The sequence below is a fragment of the Lagenorhynchus albirostris genome, chromosome 9 (assembly GCF_949774975.1).
Source record: "Lagenorhynchus albirostris chromosome 9, mLagAlb1.1, whole genome shotgun sequence".
Lineage (NCBI taxonomy): Eukaryota > Metazoa > Chordata > Mammalia > Artiodactyla > Delphinidae > Lagenorhynchus > Lagenorhynchus albirostris.
The window spans coordinates 103,479,716-103,499,737 of NC_083103.1; the positions used below are offsets into that span (position 1 = coordinate 103,479,716).

Sequence of the window (20,022 nt, forward strand, 5' to 3'; positions counted from 1 at the left end):
AGAAATAAATGAAAGAGAAATGAAAAAACAACAGAAAAGATCAATAAAACTAAAAGCTGAGGGCTTCACTGGTGGCGCAGTGGTTGAGAGTCCGCCTGCCGACGCAAGGGACACGGGTTTGTGCCCCGGTCCAGGAAGATCCCACATGCCGTGGAGCGGCTGGGCCCGTGAGCCATGGCTGCTGAGCCTGCGCATCCGGAGCCTGTGCTCCGCAGCGGGAGAGGCCACAGCAGTGAGAGGCCTGTGTACCGCAAAAAAAAAAAACAAAAAAAACCAAAAACTAAAAGCTGGTTCTTTAAGAAGATAAACAAAATTGATAAACCCTTAGCCTGACTCATCAATAAAAAAAGGAAGAGGAGGCAAAACAATAAAATTAGAAATGAAAAAGGAGAAATCACAACTGACACAGCAGAAATACAAAGGATTATATGAGAATACTACAAACAACTGCATGCCAATAAAATGGACAACCACAAAGAAATGGACAAATTGTTGGAAAGGTACAATTTTCGAAGACTGAACCAGGAAGATTTAGAATATATAAACAGACCTATCAAAAATAATGAAATTGAAAGCATAATTAAAAATCTTCCAACAAACAAAAGTCCAGGAGCAGATGGCTTCACAGGAAAATTTTATCAAACATTTAGAGAAGAGCTAACACCGATCCTTCTCAAACTCTTCCCAAAAACTGCAGAGGGAGAAACACTCCCAAATTCATTCTATGAGGTCACCAACACCCTGATACCAAAAGCAGAAAAAGATATCACAGAGAAAGAAAATTATAGACCAATATCCCTGATGAACATAGATGCAAAAATCCTCAACAAAATAATAGCAAACAGAATCCAACAGCACATTAAAAGGATCATATACCATGATCAAGTGGGATTTATCCCAGGGATGCAAGGATTCTTCAATATATGCAAATCAATGTGAAACACCACATCAACAAATTAAGGAATAAAAACCATGTGATCATCTCAATAGATGCAGAAAAAGCTTCTGACAAAATTCAACACCCATTTATGATAAAAAGTCTCCAGAAAATGGGCATAGAGGGAACCTACCTCAACATAACAAAGGCCATATATGACAAACCCACAGCAAGCATCATACTCAATGGTGAAAAACTGAAAGCATTTCCACTAAGATCAGGAAGAAGACAAGGATGTCCACTTTCACCACGCTTATTCAACATAGTTTTGGAAGTCCTAGTCACAGCAATCAGAGAAGAAAAAGAAATAAAAGGAGTACAAATTGGAAAAGAAGAAGTAAAACTGTCAGTTTGCGATGACATGATACTATAATAGAAAATCCTAAAGATGCCACCAGAAAACTACTAGAACTAATCAATGAATTTGGTAAGGTTGCAGGATACAAAATTAATGCACAGAAATCTCTGGCATTCCTATGCACCAACAACGAAAAATCAGAAAGAGAAATGAAGGAAACACACCCATCTACCACTGCAACATAAAGAATAAAATACCTAGGAATAAACCTGCCTAAGGAGGCAAAAGACTTCTACTCAGAAAACTATAAAACACTGATGAAAGAAATCAAAGATGACATAAACAGGTGGAGAAATATACCATGTTCTTGGATTGGAAGGATCAATATTTGTGAAAATGACTATACTACCCAAAGCAATCTACAGATTCAATGCAATCCCTATCAAACTACCAATGGCATCTTTCACAGAACTAGAACAAAAAATTTTACAATTTGTATGGAAACACAAAAGACCCCAAATAGCCAAAGCAATCTTGAGAAAGAAAAACAGAGTTGGAGGAATCAGGCTCCCTGACTTCAAACTATACCACAAAGCTACAGTAATCAAGACAGTATGGTACTGGCACAAAAACAGAAATATAGATCAATGGTACAGGATAGAAAGCCCAGAGATAAACGCATGCACGTACGGTCACCTAATTTATGACAAAGGAGGCAAGAACATACAATGGAGAAAAGACAGCCTCTTCAATAAGTGGTGCTGGGAAAACTGGACAGCTACATGTAAAAGAATAAAATTAGAACACTACCTAATACCACACACAAAAATAAACTCAAAATGGATTAAATACTTAAATGTAAAACCAGACACTATAAACCTCTTAGAGGAAAACATAGGAAAACACTCTTTGACATAAACTACAGCAAGATCTTTTTTGACCCACCTCCTAGAGTAATGGAAATAAAAACAAAAATAAACAAATGGGACCTAATAAAACTTAAAAGCTTTTGCACAGCAAAGGAAACCGTAAACAAGACAAAAAGACAAGCCTCAGAATTGGAGAAAATATTTGCAAACGAAACAACAAAGGATTAATCTCCAAAATATACAAACAGCTCATGGAGCTCAATATCAATAAAACAAACAATCCAGTTAAAAAACATGTGGAAGACCTAGGTATACATTTCACCAAGGAGGACATATGGATGGCTGGGAGGCACATGAAAAGATGCTCAACATGACTAATTGTTAGAGAAATGCATATCAAAACTACAATGAGGTATCACCTCAAACCAGTCAGAATGGCCATTATCAAAAAATCTAGAAACAATTTGATGCTGGAAAGGGTGTGGTAAAAAGGGAACCCTTCTGCACTGTTGGCAGGAATGTAAATTGATACAACCACTATGGGAAACAGTATGGAGGGTCCTTAAAAAACTAAAAATAGGACTTCCCTGGTGGTGCAGGGGTTAAGAATCCGCCTGCCAATGCAGGGGACACAGGTTCGAGCCCTGGTCCAGGAAGATCCAACATGCCATGGAGCAACTAAGCCTGTGCACCACAACTACTGAGCCTGCACTCTGGAGCCCATGAGACAGAATGATTAAGCCCGTGTGCCACAACTACTGAAGCCTGCATGCCTAGAGCCCATGCTCTGCAACAAGAGAAGCCACTGCAATGAGAAGCCCACACACCACAATAGAGCAGTCCCTGCTTGTCGCAACTAGAGAAAGCCCACGTGCAGCAATGAAGCCCCAACGCAGCCATAAGTAAATAAATAAATAAATAAATAAATTTATTAAAAAAAAAACTAAACTAAAAATAGAACTACCATATGACCCAGCAATCCCACTACTGGGCACATACCCTGAGAAAACCGTAATTCAAAAACAGACATGTACCACAATGTTTACTGCAGCACTATTTACAATATCCAGGACATGGAAACAACCTAAATGTCCAATGACAGATGAATGGATAAAGAAGATGTGGCACATATATACAATGGAATATTATTCAGCCATAAAAAGGAACGAAATTGGGTCGTTTGCAGAGATGTGGATGGACCTAGAGTCTGTTATACAGAGTGAAGTAGGTCAGAAAGAGAAAAACAAATACCATATGCTAACTCATATATATGGAATCTTAAAAAAAAAGGTACTGATGAACCTAGTTGCAGGGCAGGAATAAAGAGGTAGACATAGAGAATGGACCTGAGGACATGGGGTGGGAGGGGGAAGCTGGGGCAAAGTGAGAATAGCATCGACATATATACACTACCAAATGTAAAACCGTTGGCTGGTGGGAAGCAGCAGCATAGCACAGGGAGATCGGCTCGGTGCTCTGTGATGACCTAGAGGGCTGGGATAGGGAGGATGGGAGGGAGGCTCAAGAGGGAGGGGATATGGGGACCTGTGTATGCATATGGCTGATTCGCTTTGTTGTGCAACAGAAACTAACATGGTATTGTGAAGCAATTATATTCCAATAAAGATCTATTAAAAAAAAGGAAAAGAATCAATTTCAGTTATTTTCCAAACATGTATTCCTGAAAATAGAGATGAACTCTGTGGTCAAATCAGAACCTTAAAATGCTGTAGAATAATGGCAATTATCATGCACCACAGTGAAAAATAAAGGATAATAACATGTTAAGAATAGACTAGAATCTAAGAGATTAAGCAAAAATTAAAAATTCTATTGCTGGTGTAAAGGATACCACTATTCTTGTCTCTGAGACTATAATGGGAGAGGATGTGCAAAATGTAATAAATGCACACTTGAACATATACTACAAAGCCCAGGTGAAAGGAGATTAGAAAGGTCGCTCTCATCAACTGTAATTAACTGAAGAATAATTCTATTATAATGTAAATTATCATCTCTCATGGTTATCATAGGTTCAAATTCAATTTTTAAAAATCTTCAAATATTGCAAAGAGAAAATACAAGTATTGAAGAGATTAAGGGACATGGTTTTCTGATACTACAAACGAAGAGATGGCATTTAGGAAAATAGACACAGAGAACAATATGGATATTATTTCCTACTTTATCTAAACTATCTTACGGAAAATTACGGTTATCAATATAAGTGACTTAATTTTGAAACAGTTTCATTTTAATGAATTACAGTAGGAACGAAAAAGAAAATGCCATATGAGGTTTTACCGTAGTCTCTGGATATTGGAGGCAACGCCAGAGAGACGATATATTCCATCCACGATGCCATATCTCTCAATGAACGCTGTACAGCTTTGAAGAACCTGGGGCACTAGAGAGAATTTGTGAAGACATGGATTAAATTGAGAGTATTCAGTGGAAACAAAGTCACAAAAAATGAGAATGTCTTAGCAAAATGAAATTGGCAAATTAAAGTTTTAAGGGGTGGAGATTAATCTACTACAAAAACTGACAAGGGCATATTTAATTAATTTCACATCTATGCTAGATAAGTGGTCACATATGGTCACCTAATTTATGACAAAGGAGGCAAGAAAATACAATGGAGAAAAGACAGCCTCTTCAATATGTGGTGCCGGGAAAACTGGACAGCTACATGTAAAAGAATGAAATTAGAACACTCCCTAACACCATACACAAAAATAAACTCAACATGGATTAAAGACCTAAATGTAAGACCAGACACTAGCAAACTCTTAGAGGAAAACATAGGAAGAACTCTTTGACATAAATCAAAACAAGATCTTTTTTGACCCACCTCCTAGAGTAATGAAAATAAAAACAAAAATAAACAAATGGGACCCAACTAAACTTAAAAGCTTTTACACAGCAAAGGAAACCATAAACAGGATGAAAAGACAACCCTCAGAATGGGAGAAAATATTTGCAAATCAAGCAACGAACGATGGATTAATCTCCAAAATACACAAACAGCTCATGGAGCTCAATACCAAAAAAACAAACAAACCAATTAAAAAATGGGCAGAAGACCTAAACTGACATTTCACCAAAGAAGACATACAGATGGCCAAGAGGCACATGAAAAGATGCTCAACATCACTAAATATTAGACAAATGCAAATCAAAACTACTATGAGGTATCACCTCACACCGGTCAGAATGGCCATCATCAAAATATCTACAAACAATAAATATGGGAGAGGGTGTGGAAAAAAGGCAACCCTTTTGCACTGTTGGTGGGAATGTAAATTGATATAGCCACTAGGGAGAACAGTATGGAGGTTCCTTAAAAAACTAAAAATAGAATTACCATACGACCCAGCAATACCACTACTGGGCATATACCCTGAGAAAACCATAATCCAAAAGGGCACATGTACCCCAATGTTCACTGCAGCAATATTTACAATAGCCAGGACATGGAAACAACCTAAATGTCCAACGACAGATGAATGGATAAAGAAGATGTGGTACATGTATACAAGGGAATATTACTCAGCCATAAAAAGGAACAAAATTGGGTCATTTTTAGAGATGTGGATGGACCTAGAGTCTGTCATACAGAGTGAAGTAAGTCAGAAAGAGAAAAACAAATATCGTATATTAATGCATATATGTGGAATCTAGAAAAATGGTACAAATGAACCTATTTTCAGGGCAGGAATACAGACACAAATGTAGAGAGTGGACATGTGGACACAGAGAGGGAAGAGGAGGGTAGGACAAATTGGGAGATTAGATTTGACATAAATACACTACCATGTGTAAAATAGATAGCTAGCAGGAACCTGCTGTATAGCACAGGGAGCTCAGTTCAGTGCTCTGTGATGACCTAGATGGGTGGGATGGGGCGGGTGGGAAGGAGGTCCAAGAGGGAGGGGATATAGGTATACATATAGCTGATTCACTTCATTGTACAGCACAACATCGTAAAGCAATTATACTCCAAAAAAAAAAAAGAAAAAAACCTGAAAAAAAATAACGTACCATCTGTCAAAAAGTATAGATAACTTCCCTGGGATTCTTACAACCATGTGATATTATATTCATACTTGCTTATGTTCTCCCAAACAAGTAGGGAAACTTGAAAATATGGGGAATTAGAGGTCTTTCCCTGATTATATAGCTAAGCCTCTACAGACATCATACTTCATGGAAAACATCTGAACTGTTTCTTTACACTTTATGTTCCCTAAGTAAAAGGACTGAATGTCCAAAAAACAATCACATCATAGAACTTCATAAATAAAACTATATAACTGAACATTGCTATTACTTAGGATTTTAAGAGAGACTAATGAGACATATAATTAAAATTAGTAGCAAAATGAAAGAGAAGAGCATAAACTTTCATTTTGAAAAACAGAGAGTAGAAACTAAAGAACAGTATAGGAAGATAAAAAGAGAAAAGATCTGAATTCTTTTTTTCACTAACATAAGAAAGTAATATGAGAACCCAATATATTATTAGAAGAAATCCTAGTACAAAAAGGCATTTTATTAACTACCTTTTCCCCTCAAATCATCTAACCAACCAGCCAAGTGCACATTAAATAATAACCCAGTCAAAACATAACATTAGAAACCTCCAAAATGGTTCTTCCAAAAGGTGATATAACTTTTTTTTTTTTCAGTACGCGGGGCTCTCACTGTTGTGGCCTCTCCTGTTGCGGAGCACAGGCTCCGGACGCACAGGCCCAACGGCCATGGCTCACAGGCCCAGCCGCTCCGTGGCATGTGGGATCTTCCCAGACCAGGACACGAACCCATGTCCCCTGCATCGGCAGGCGGACTCTCAACTGCTGCGCCACCAGGGAAGCCCAAAGGTGATATAACTTTAAGAATTATTCCCACACTCTCCAAATAATACACTTCTAAACCACTCATTTAATATTTTTAGTACTTTTTAATCATCAAATGACAACACAATAGGAAGTAAATGTTTAAATTAAACTGATGACCCTTAAGATTAGAATCATGGCTAAGAGTATAAGTAAGTATGACAAAAATTGGTCCTTTATTTTTCTTGACAGTTTCAGTTTCATTTCTGTTCTTTTCTCTTCATTTATTCAGTCAGTCATTCCCTTTACACATTCAGCCATCATTTAAAGATCCCTTTTATATGCCAGGCATCATGCAAACATTGTGTAACACAGACGAAACAGTCAAGTCCCATTCTCAAGGCAGTGGCTTCCAGGCCAGGAGTACACGGTACAGTGTTACACATTAGAATGTGCATCATGATTTTTGGTTAGAAAAATACGATTACCTAAAGGATTAATTTCAGGGGTTATTTGGGCCTTGCTTGTTTCTAGTGTGCTCTGATTATAAACTCCCCGTATATTTACAATAGTTTAAGAAAGCCTCTTGTTGAAAGGGCTAAATAACCTCAAACAGAAATACATTCGGGCAACAGAATTTCCTCACCTTGAGTTTTAAAATATTTTTTACATTTTGTACCTAATGTAGTTTTACCTAGTTTTCTACAAAGTTCTCACTTTTTAAAAAAGCTATCTCATTTTAAGGATATTTGGCTTCAAATATGTGCAGCAAATAAAACAAGTCCTATGAAAAAAATCAATGACACCTACAAACCCTTTGTTCCACTAGAATAGATTTTATCATAGTTAGGGAATATATAACCATTACACTTATTAAACCTGTTATTTTTTCATGAAGAAATAATATATTGGCATCTGTCCTCTCTACCACACTTACTAAGAATGGAAACACAACCAAAACTTCTAAGCACAACTAAAACTTGCTGAATTGATATTTGAAAGCTAATAACAAACTGGAAAACACTCCCTCATAATGATCACATCCATCCATTCATCTAAGCACTGAATTCTTGAATAAGAATTTAATTTACAGAAAAAGGAATTGAAATTTCTAGTTATAAAAGCTGGGAGGCTGGTCTTGGTAATATACAGTCTCAAAACTATGACTTTTTTTTCAAAAGAGAAATAAACATTTTAGAATAAACTGTGAGAAGGAAAACTGGCTGAGGAAGCTATCTGGACAGATATGAAAATAATGTAAACTAGCATAGCTACTATATCCTCTGTGTGAATGTTTTCCTCTTCCTGAACAGATCACAAGCATCTCTGATGCCAAAGCGCATTCCTAGACCCCTCTTGATTCTCAGCTGCCCCAGAACTCAGATGAGTACCTGAGAACGTTCAATACGTGCTGCTGAACTTACTTGGGATAGGTACTGCTTGCCTAATCTACTTTAATTGATTATAGGAAATCAACAGGGAGAGGTCAGAAACTAAAATTATGAGTTTATAAATTTTATTTTTACCTTCAAAACCAGAATTCAGAAGGTGCTCCCCCAGGTCACAACCAAATACCCTTTCTTTCAAGATCCCACGCTGCTTCAACTTCTGTTTTGTTGGACGAGACTTCATGAATGTCCGTAAGAAAGTAATGAGCTTGCCGTGCTTTTTAGATACTAAAAAATAATAATAAAGAGAAAATACCTTAGTTGGGGTAAGAGGTCACATTTTTACTTAGTGTGAAAAGAAATGCAGATCTCAATAGCTGACTACAAAATAATCTATTACAAGTATACTTTATATTCTGTAGGAAATTTTCAGCAGAAGTTGAAGAAACAGTTGCTTTACAAATAATATCAGGGTTTTGCATGTTCTTCTCACCAGCCTGTGATCTTATTTGATGGGATTGTGAGCAAACTGAAGTATTATAATTTGTGACTTCTTTAAATCAAGCGTGGTAAACCAGCCATCTTCCCAATGCTACCCAAGCGTGCTACAGGATAACTGGGACCTGAGTTTTATATTGCTTTGGAGATCTTCATGGTAAGTAAGACTTAAAATGGTGTAAATTTAAAAACTGCATTTCTAGTTAATTTCTAAAATATTTTATTTAGTGGTTAGAAATTTTCATGACATTTACAATCTGGAAAGTAAAACTGAAAAAATAAACAACTCCCTCGGGGCTTCCCTGGTGGCGCAGTGGTTGGGAGTCCGCCTGCTGATGCAGGGGGCGCGGGTTCGTGCCCTGGTCCGGGAAGATCCCACATGCCGCGGAGCAGCTGGGCCCGTAAGCCATGGCCACTGGGCCTGTGCGTCTGGAGCCTGTGCTCCACAACGGGAGAGGCTCACATACCGCCAAAAACAAACAAACAAACAAAAACCTCCCTCTTTCTCATTGCATTATGATATAGATCACACTTGTCAAACTAATGGCTATGTAAGTACAAGACACACACACACATAAAAAGCATTAGATTTTCTATTAACATTCATCTGTAGTCTACCAAATATGTCACCTTAAATCCTTTGTAGATCGAGGCAAGAGATAAGTAAATTACATATAGTAAGATATTTCCACTGACTTATATGTTAGAAAGATAATAGCGAAAGATCTAAGAGCAAACAAATCCTTAGAAAACTGACTTTTGCTGAGAAGTGTAGCCTGCAGGGAAAATTACTCTAGAAGTCAACATACAACAAATTACCATAAGATCAGAGATTAGCTGCAGGATAGAACACTAAGCCACATGGCCTCAATCCTCCTACTCAGTTTGTATATGATTACAGGAGTCTTACTGAACCCTGCTACAGTTTCTTGAGGGAATCCAAATCATAAATCCCTTGAACTGATGAATCCTCCTGTAGGAATTCTGTGTACTGAGATTAACTTGTGGCCTAAATGGACCACTAGATGGGTTACTCTGACCAGATTAAACAGTCTCTTTACATTTTGGGGGAAACTCTATTTACAGACTTAAGCATCTTTTCTATGAACTGTACAAAGGTGATCAACTGTAACTGGCCCATAACTGAGAGGTTTCATGGGACATGAGCCTTTCAGTGCTAAAACCAGGAAAGTCCTGAACAAACTGCGACAAGGCAGTCATCCTAGACTGTACACAGATTAAAGAGGAAATTTATTTTTTCTATACCAATTAGTTAAAGTTTACTTAGAATCGTCAGTATAATTTTGATGCTATCTCTAACATGCTGTGACACTCTGGGTAAATTACAACCTCACTTGTATCTGAGATCCTTACTACAAAGTTAAATGACATGGTCTCTCAACTGCTGAGACATTTATAGCACATTGGGGTAACTTCAGAAGTATGTCACACTTGTAATATTAGTATATTAAAAGTCACTGAACTTGTATGAGTTTTATTCTCCCCTAGTCGCTAGCAGACTGTGTGTTATGAATCTTTGTTGTTAAAGTGTGGCCATCAAACCATTTTTGTTCATTTTTGAACATTCTCTAACAAACTTTAAAATAATTTTGAGAAGATTAATGAATAAAAACAAATGAGTTTGCTTTATGGTAATTTAATATTACATTTATATATTTGGAAGAATTTTAATTTCTATAATATTCAATATTTCTACCTGGAAACAGGGTGTGTCATCAGTTTTCTAAAGCTATTATATCTCGCAGTAAAGTTTTCTAATTTTATGAAAAGACACATTCCACATATTTCTTGCTAGGGATACTGCTAAGTATTTTACCTTTTTTTTTTTTTGCTGCTTTTGTAGAATAATAGTTTTCTTCAATTACAGTCTTAACTGGTAGTTACTGGTATACTGGAAAATTATTTCTTTATGTATGGCTCAAATCTGATCATTTTCTAAACTCCCAACAATTTTAGGAGAATTTTAGTTGATCCTTTCGGATTTCATGGATATATAACTGTGTTAAAGCAAATATGGCAATTCCATCCTGTTTCTGATAAGAATAATTTCTGATTTCTTTTTCAGATTTTAATAATTAACCAGAACTTCCAAGACACATGCTAAAAAGTAGGCATTTGTACTTTGATGCTGAATTTGATGAAAATATCTGTTGGATTTGGCAACTGCATATGATGTACATGAGAAAGCATTCTTTTAGTCAGATTTCCAGGAATGCTTCAAAGGGATGGGAACTGAATTTTAGCTATTATTCATTTAGCAACAAACATGTAAGTGCCTCCTGTACCTCAGGAACTGAGAGTACAGTGGGCAACAAATGAGACAAGCTCTTGCTGTCAGAGCTTACTGAGGAGAGAAGGAATGAACAAATAATAATACCTATATAGCCGGCATTTATTTTATGCTTAGTTATGTGCCAACAACTGCATAAGTGTTTATATTTATTAACCATTCATTTCTCATAGGATCCTATAAGGAAAATACTATTATGACCCCCTTTTTAGAGGAAGAAACTCAGGCACAGAGTGCTAAGTAACATGTCTAAGGTCACGGAACTAGGATTAAAAGTCAGATGGTCTAGCTCAAAACCCAAGTTCTTAGCCACTATATGATACAGCCTAAATTAAGATAGCAAGGTAATTTCAGATTGCTCTTAACTGCTAGTAGGAAATAAACAGAGTGCAGTAATAGTGATGAGAAAAAGAAACTATTGGGTGGGCCAAAAAGTTCCTTTGGTTTTTAAGTAAAAATAAAAGACACATTTTTCACCTTCACCAAGAACTTTGTTGAAAAACATATTCACCGTTTTGTTCTACTACCTTCTGCCATTTTTCAGGCAACTTCATAATTCCATCTTCCCAAAATCTTTTATCTTTTTGAGCAAAGAACTGTTCCAGGTACCTTTTATAGTCTTCCAGGGAATTGAAATTTTTCCCATTAAGAGAATTTTGTAAAGACCGAAATAAATGGAAATCCAAAGGAGCAATGTCTAGTGAATAGAGCAGATGAATCAGAACTTCCCAGCCAAGCTGTAACGGTTTTTGCATGGTCATCAAAGAGACATGTGGTCTTGCATTACCCTGATGGAAGATTATGCATTTTCTGTTGACTAATTCTGGACGCTCTTTGTCGAGTGCTACTTTCAGTTGGTCTAATCGGGAGCAGTACTAATTAGACCTGTTGGAATGAATAGTTTCGTTTTCTGGAAGGAGCTCATAATAGAGGACTCCCTTCCAATCCCACCATATACATAACATCACCTTCTTTGGATGAAGACTGGCCTTTGGTGTGGTTGGTGATGGTTCATTTCACTGGCCCCACGATCTCTTCCGTTCCACATTATGGTACAGTATCCACTTTTCATGGCCCATCACAATTTGTTTTAAAAATGGAACGTTTTCATTATGTTTAAGTAGAGAATCACATGCAGAAATACGGTCAAGGTTTTTATTCACTTAACTTATGTGGAACCCAACACATCAAAGCAATTAACATAACGAAGCTAATACAAATGATTTTCAGCACTTGATTTGAATATTTTGAGTATGTCAGCTACTTCCCGAGTGGTATAACGTTGATTGTTCTCAATTAATGTCTCGATTTGATCACTATCAACTTCAACTGGTCTACCCGACTGTGGAGCATTGTCCAGAGAGAAATCTCCAGCATAAAACTTCGCAAACCACTTCTGACACGTTCGATCAGTCACAGCACCTTCTCCATACACTGCACAAATCTTTTTTTGCGTTTCGGTTGCATTTTTACCTTTCTTGAAATAATAAAGCATAATATGCCGAGAGTGTCACTTTTTTTCTTCCATCTTCAATATTAAAATGGCTACACAAAAATTCACCAATTTTGATAAGTTTTTTTTAAATGCACGCTGATATGACAGCTGTCACAATACAATCTAACAAAATTGTTTCGAATGAAGTTAAAGACAACTAAGCGCTACTAAAGCCATCTTATGGAAAAAACCGAACAAACCTTTTGGCCAACCCAATACCTTGATAAGGTGGTCAGGGAAGGTCTGAGGAAGTCATATATGAACTGGAAGATGCAAGTGTAGTGAACAAGGAAGACTGTGTGAAATGAGGCTGAAGAGGTAGGTAAAGGCCAGCACTAGGGGCCATAATACAGAGTCTGGATTTTATGCAATGAAAACACACTGAAGAGTTTAAACACTTTAGAAAAGTTACTTTAAAAATAACCCAATAGGTGTATTAGAAACCTAAATGTGCATTAACAGCAAACTGATTGAATGTTAATGGATACATCTGTGCAGAGGACTGCTGTTTGGCTTTTGTTTTTTTTAAAAGAGGATCTCTACCTATTGATATGAAGCAATCCCCAGAATATATTAAGTCAAAAAGGAAGGTAGAGAACAGTATATTTAGCATAAGAAAGGATATGGAATAAATACATCACACACACATAAATTCATAATATATAATAAACACATGTACGTGTGTACATAAGAGCTTAGTTTTGCAAAGAGAAATACTGGAAGGATAAACCAGAAATGAATAATAATGGGTAAAAAAAATGGGTGGGGATAAAAAATGAGACTGTTCTGAATATACCTTTTTATGTAGTTTGACTTCTGAATTATGTTAATGTTCTTTCTACACGTTCAAATATAAATTTAGAAAGTTAAAAAAGCAAATCCTAAGATTGGAAATAACCTAAGAAATGTATCTAATGATATATCAAATTGGTAATAATGTCAACAGAGAGAAAATATTTTAAATGCCTTGTCAACAATAAACTAACTGCACATGATTACCGGGATATATTCTAGGGACGAAACAACTACCAAGTAATATTTAACTTCTTTCAACTGTGTGAGAGAAAGCAGATACAATAATAAAATAAAGGAATTTAAGAAAAAATATCCCTAATGTTAGCTATGAGTTGGAAATGTGAACATGAACTCAAAATTAAAATATATACACATTTTCCCTAAGCTCTAGCTACTGAAAAGGCTTAGAAACAATGACATTCCAGTTGCATGAACGCCTTTAGTCTCAGATCTGGATTTCTAAATATCATTCCCTAACAAAATAAACCAGGACTCCTTGGAGAAATGCCTGTTTGCAAGTTGATAGCAAGCAAGCACAAGGTGAGACTGCGATATTTTTTTGAGACAGAAAGCAGGGGAAGCACCCACACCCATCAGGAGCCATGTCAAAAGAACTGAGTTGAATGGACTCCCACTGGCCAGCTTTGGGACGTCATAAAGATTTGAATATCATGAAGAACGACTATGACTTCTTAAAATACTCCCCAGAAGAAAAGAAGGAAGGGAGTGACGATTTTCAGCATAAATGGAGCGAGAGCATTAAAAAAACCTGCCATGATAGTTTGCCATATTGAACTGGGCTCTCTGCAAGTAGAGAGCAATAGGTTTATTTCTTTCACATCAGTTGGCAGTATCGTATCTCGAATTACTGATTGAAATTAATTATATATTAACCAGGAAAAAAGTTCACAATTCAGCGATAACTGTTAATAGATTTGTATTCATGCTCCTCCGACCAAACTCTCATACACAATAAAATTACATTAGTCAGAGGGCAACCTGGGTAGAACTGGACTTTCCAGGACACCTGGTAGCTTTGACTGTCTTTGGTGTTCTAAGTTTGGCTCAAGAAGAAGGAAAGCTGGCTATCTTTTCCTGTAGGGTAAAGACCATTCATATTTATTTTTCCTAAATAATGACATAAGACTCAAGTAGGAGCTTGCAGTATGACACAAAATTAAGACCAGTGGAGAGTGTCATTAGCAACTCTGTGCCCCCATCTGGCACTTGTGGGTTCTGGGAAATTGTGCTGATATGCGCATAACCTGACTTCTACTCGGCGTGGCCACGCTGCTTCTGTCACCTTTCTAAAAACACTACTAAATAAATTGGGAACTTTAAACCTAAACTTGTAATGGGAATGAGGGGTGGGTGTGGTCTCTTCCTGCCAACCTATATCCCAATGTGAGATACCAAAATAACTAATATTCATAATGGTGACTAGACATGCAATCTTAAATAATTTCTAAGTCTTCAAAGAAAGATTGAACTATGTTCTACACAATTTTAGTGTTGCTGCTATTGTTATTACAACTGGCATTCCAATTTAGAGATAGTTATGGTGAAAAACTCTGGCATCCATAATTAAATAATCAATTACCTATTGAGATAGACAAATTTCATTGCACTGGAAATTTAAACTAATAAAAATACTCAATTTAGTTCCAAATTTGAAGATCTAACAACACTTCCGAATATAAATGTCTCTTCATATTAATTTTTTCTTCACTTAATATTTTCTTCCCATTTCTTAGACAATAAAATGGCTTTTGGACACTACACTGCCCCCACCCATTTTCTTATAACAAACTAGTAAACTCCTTAGTAAAACTACCTTTCGAGGAACAGAGTACGGAATACTGTCAATGAAATCAGGAGACTTCTCCTGAGGAAGGGAGAGTGGGGGACTGGCTTTAGACAGGTAAGTGCCTATAAACCCACTTCAGCAAAGGAACCTTGGAATACAGTGTAAAGTGTGTTAGGGTTAAGGTCCACCAAATATGGTGGATCAGAGAAATGAAAATGATAACAGACATTTCCACAGATAAAAAATACAACACAAAACAGTACTTAGACAAAAGCAAATCATACCACTGTGTATTCAAATTCCCTACTCTAGGGTTAAAATGCAACATGTGCCACAAGGCTACTTTCTTCCATATCATTTAGACAAGATTTCATGCTTGCAATTGCTTCAAACTTGACACAAACGCAACCAGACCAGTTCTTCCAGTAGTTAAAAGCTTTAGCAGTATGACACACAACTTACTATCTCCAAGGTAAATCTTTATGATACCAACAACCAGTTTATAGGGGCACGGTGAACCTTGACATGGAGAGGCAGGGCACCAGGAGTTTCTAACTACACAAGTATAGTAGTTCTCCAGCAAATCCTAAGAATTCTCCTTTTCTCATAATACTTCACTTAAATTCAGAGTTCTCTAAATTGGGTCTTAGAAATCTTCTAGACTGACGTGAGAGAAGTCTGGGCTTGAAGTAATTTCTCAGTAAATTAAATTAAAGGAAGATGATTTGTGTGAGATAAGAGCCTTGGCATTAGGTTTATTTGATTATATGTATCAAGTTCTAAGATCTGTAATGAATTCATATGGCCAAGCAGACAGAGTGAGAGGGTAGAGGTGGGATGCATAATACCTGAGGAGATTATCTTGGTTAACCTAAGGTATAATAAAGTATGAGTGTAAGGTTTACATGTCCAATGGATTTTCACAATTGAACACAATGTCCTGCCTTTTGCTCAAATTTTTACAAACATAGATTAGATGACCATTTGATGGAAATTTAAGAGACTGGAATAGAAATACAGGCAACTGGACTCTGGGATATTTAAGGGTCTTTATAACCTCTCAAATTCTGTCTCTGTTGCATACTTTGAAATATTTTATGTTAAATAAATATGAAAAGATTCAAATTTTAATACAAAATTCCATAAACTTGCTTTCATTTAACGCACAACAACATATATATTCATACCAATAGATATGGAGAAAGGACTTTTCTCTAAGCAATGTCAAATTGATTTTTCCCTTACTTTGTTATTATATCCACAGACTAGTTTTCTAAAAAAAATTCTGCTCTTCAAGATCAGCCAAGATGGTGTAGAAAGACTCTGAGCTCGCCTCCTCTCACGGGCTCCCCAGAATTACAACTATTTGCAGAACGATCATCGATGAAAAAGACCAGAACCTACCAGAAAGGATCTTCTACAACTAAAGATATAAAAAAAGAACCACAACGAGACAGGTAGGAGGGGTGGAGTTGCAATACAGTCAAACCTTCAGGGTGGATGAACCACAGCAGGAGACTAGTAATAACTACGGAGCTTCTACCAAAGAAGTGAGGGGTCCAAGCCTCATGCTGGGCTCCCCAGCTCAGGAGTCCTGCACCAGGAAAACAAGTCCCCAGAGCATTTGGCTTTGAAGGTCACCAGAGCTTACTTTCGGGAGTCCCGGAGGGTTGGGGGATATAGAGACTCCACTCTTAAAGGGCACACAGAATCTCACACACTCCGGGAGCCAGGGCAGAAGCAGTGATTTGAAAGGAGCCTGGGTCAGACCAGCCTGCTGATCTTGGAGAGTCTCTCCGAGGCAGCGAGCAACTGCAGCTCCCCTGGGGACACAGACACAGGTGGTAGCCATTTTTAAGGAGTCCGGTCTACCATGTGGACACTGGTCTTGGCAAGCACCATTCTGGAATCCTCCCTCTAGCTTATCGGCCTCAGGACCCAGCCCAGCCCCCAACCCATCAGCCTATAGGCGCCAGTGCCGGGGCACAACAGGCCAAGCAACTAACTGGGTGTAGAAACAGCCTCACCCACCAACAGACAGGCTGCTTAAGACTCCCAAAGCCCACAGCCGCCCCTAGACACAGCCAGGCCCACCAGAGGATCCAGGACCCGGTCTCACACAACAGTGCACAGACAATAAACCTGGGACCCCCAGGGACCTCCAGAAAGAGACCCTGGGACCCAGCTCCAACCACCAGAAGGCAGGCAGCAGGCCCAGCATCCTCTGGGCCTTGGCCTCATCCTCCAGCCAGCTAACACAAGTTCTGGGACATCCCAGCCTCCACAGCCAAGGGCGCCAGGAAGCAGCGCTACTCACCAGCCATCTGATACCAGCCCTAGGACCCCTGGGCTCTGCAGCCAGAACCCAGGACCCAGCCCTGCCCTACAGGAGGCCAGCACTAGTCCCAAGACCTGGCTTCACTCACCAGTGGGCAGGCAACAGCCCCGGGATCTCCTGAACCCTGACTCTGCCCCCCAGTGAGCCAGCACTAGTCCCAGGCCCCCACAGGGTTCCACAGTCAGCCTCTTGTGACCCAAGCCCAGCACAAAGCTCTGGTGATGAGAGGGGAGTTCGCTGCTGGGACGCCAAGGACACCTCCTACAAAAGGCCACTTCTCCAAGGCAGGGAAATGCAACCAACCTACCAGATACATATAAACAAAAACAACAAATATTTTCTCCCATTCTGTAGGTTGTCTTTGATTTTGCTTATGGTTTCCTTTGCTGTGCAAAAAAGCTTTTCAGTTTAATCAGGTCCCATTTGTTTATTTTTGTTTTTATTTCCATTACTTTAGGTGATGGATCCAAAAAGATATTGCTGCGATTTATGTCATCATTTCCATGCATGTTTTTATACTTTAGCTGTACATGTATACAGCCATAAGCAATATATATTATCATTTTGCATGTTTTTAAAATTTGTAGAAATGGAATCATACTATACCAAACCTTCCTCAAAGTTATCTATTTTGAGAATATATAACTGTGGCTCAGTATATCCTTTTTAATTGCATTATAGCCTTCCCCTGTAAGTATATACTGCAGCTGTACTCCCGTTCTGTTGACTGTCATTCAGAGTTCTGAAGGTTTTGTTATTACAATCAGTACTGCACTGAGCAATCTGGTGTCTCCTGGCACAGCTGAGAGAATTTCTCTGGCACTCATGCTGACAACTGGGCTGTAGAGTATGTGCTTTTCAACCCTATTTCAACTCTGCTAGAATATTCTCCAAAATGATTTACCAACATAACCTTCCCATAGGGTGTACTTCAGGATTCCACTCTTCATTTCTCTGTCCTATTCAGTTCTGTCAGACTTTTTCATTTCTATCAATCTGATCAGTATTATTATTCCACTTTAAAGTGCACTTCTGTGCTTGCTAATGAGATTAGGCATTGTTTCATGTTCATTGGTCATTCAGTCTTTCTCTTCAGTGAAATAACTGTTCACATCCTTGGCCCATTTTACTATTTGGTTGTCTTTTTCTTACTGATGGGCAAGAATCTTTATATAATCGGGAAAGGAGTCCCCTGTCAGTTACTTATGTTACAAACATGTTCTCCCAGTCTTTGGCTTATCTTGTCTAAATTTCTAATCACGTCTTTGTGTATGGTTTCCATGCTTTAAGATATCTTTCCCTACCCAAGGTCATAAACATACTGTCTTATTTCTTTTAAAGCTTTTATTTCCTAAACCTTTTTCACTTGAAGGTTTTTAATTGCCTTTGAACTTTTTTGTATGTTTAGGATGAGGCAGAGATGTGATCAAACTACTTTTTTCTTTACGCACAACCAATTATTTCATCACCTTTTACTGGATAATTCTTTCTCCATTGATTTGTAAGGTTAATTCTTACATGAAAAATGTGTATAGTATGTGAGGGGTCTGTTTCTGTGTTCTCTCAATCCTACCAGTCTCTCTTCATCAATTCCTCACTTTCTTAATTTCTAGCATTTTATAGGTCTTAATCCTGGAAAAATAAGTCCCTCCACTTATTCTTCAAAACTGCCTTTACATTTTTTGTTTTGTTTTGCAGTACATGGGCCTCTCACTGTTGTGGCCTCTCCCGTTGTGGAGCACAGGCTCCGGACGTGCAGGCTCAGTGGCCGTGGCTCACGGGCCCAGCCGCTCTGCAGCATGTGGGATCTTCCCGAACCGGGGCATGAACCCATGTCCCCTGCATCGGCAGGTGGACTCTCAACCACTGCACCACCAGGGAGGCCCTGCCTTTACATTTTTAGCCCTTTACTCTTTCATATAAATTTTAGCATCTGCTTCTCTAATTATAGGAGGAAAAAAACTTTGGGGAATTCGATTGAAGCTGCATTGAATTACAGATTATTTTAGAGGAAAACTGACTTCTTTTCAATATTGAGCCTTCCTGACCATGAAGACAGTATATCTCTCCATGTATTTAAGATTCTTTTATGTCCTTCAGTAAGTTTTTCTAGTCTTTCTCCATAAAGGTCTTACTTACTTTTGTTATAGCTATTCTTAGGAAACTTATGATTTTCATTGCTATTGTAAATGGTACTATTTTCTAAATGAGAGTTTCTAATAATTTATTACTGGTATATAGAAACACAATTAGCATGGTGTGACAGACTACTGAGGTTCCAATCATGCCTCTGTGACTTCTAGCTGTATGACTGTGGACAAGGTACCTAATTCTCAGACCTCATTTTCCTCATCTGTGAAAAAGTTAAAAACAGTAATTACCTAATAGGATTGCTGTGAGAATTAAATATAAAGCACTTTTTTTCTGCTGGATAGGAAAAAAAAACCT

At 37.9% G+C, this 20,022-nt stretch overlaps 1 protein-coding gene across 5 annotated transcripts in view; it reads right to left on the minus strand.

Annotated features, from left to right (window-relative positions):
* ARHGAP32 (Rho GTPase activating protein 32) overlaps positions 1–20,022 on the minus strand; it is a 269,873-nt gene that overhangs the window by 31,972 nt on the left and 217,879 nt on the right. For all 5 annotated transcript variants that reach the window (XM_060160761.1, XM_060160760.1, XM_060160759.1 and 2 more), the window contains 2 exons: positions 8,469–8,618; positions 4,409–4,511 (listed from right to left, as the gene is read on the minus strand). In XM_060160761.1, coding sequence (XP_060016744.1) covers positions 4,409–4,511; positions 8,469–8,618 — 253 coding nt within the window. The remainder of the gene's footprint in view (positions 1–4,408; positions 4,512–8,468; positions 8,619–20,022) is intronic.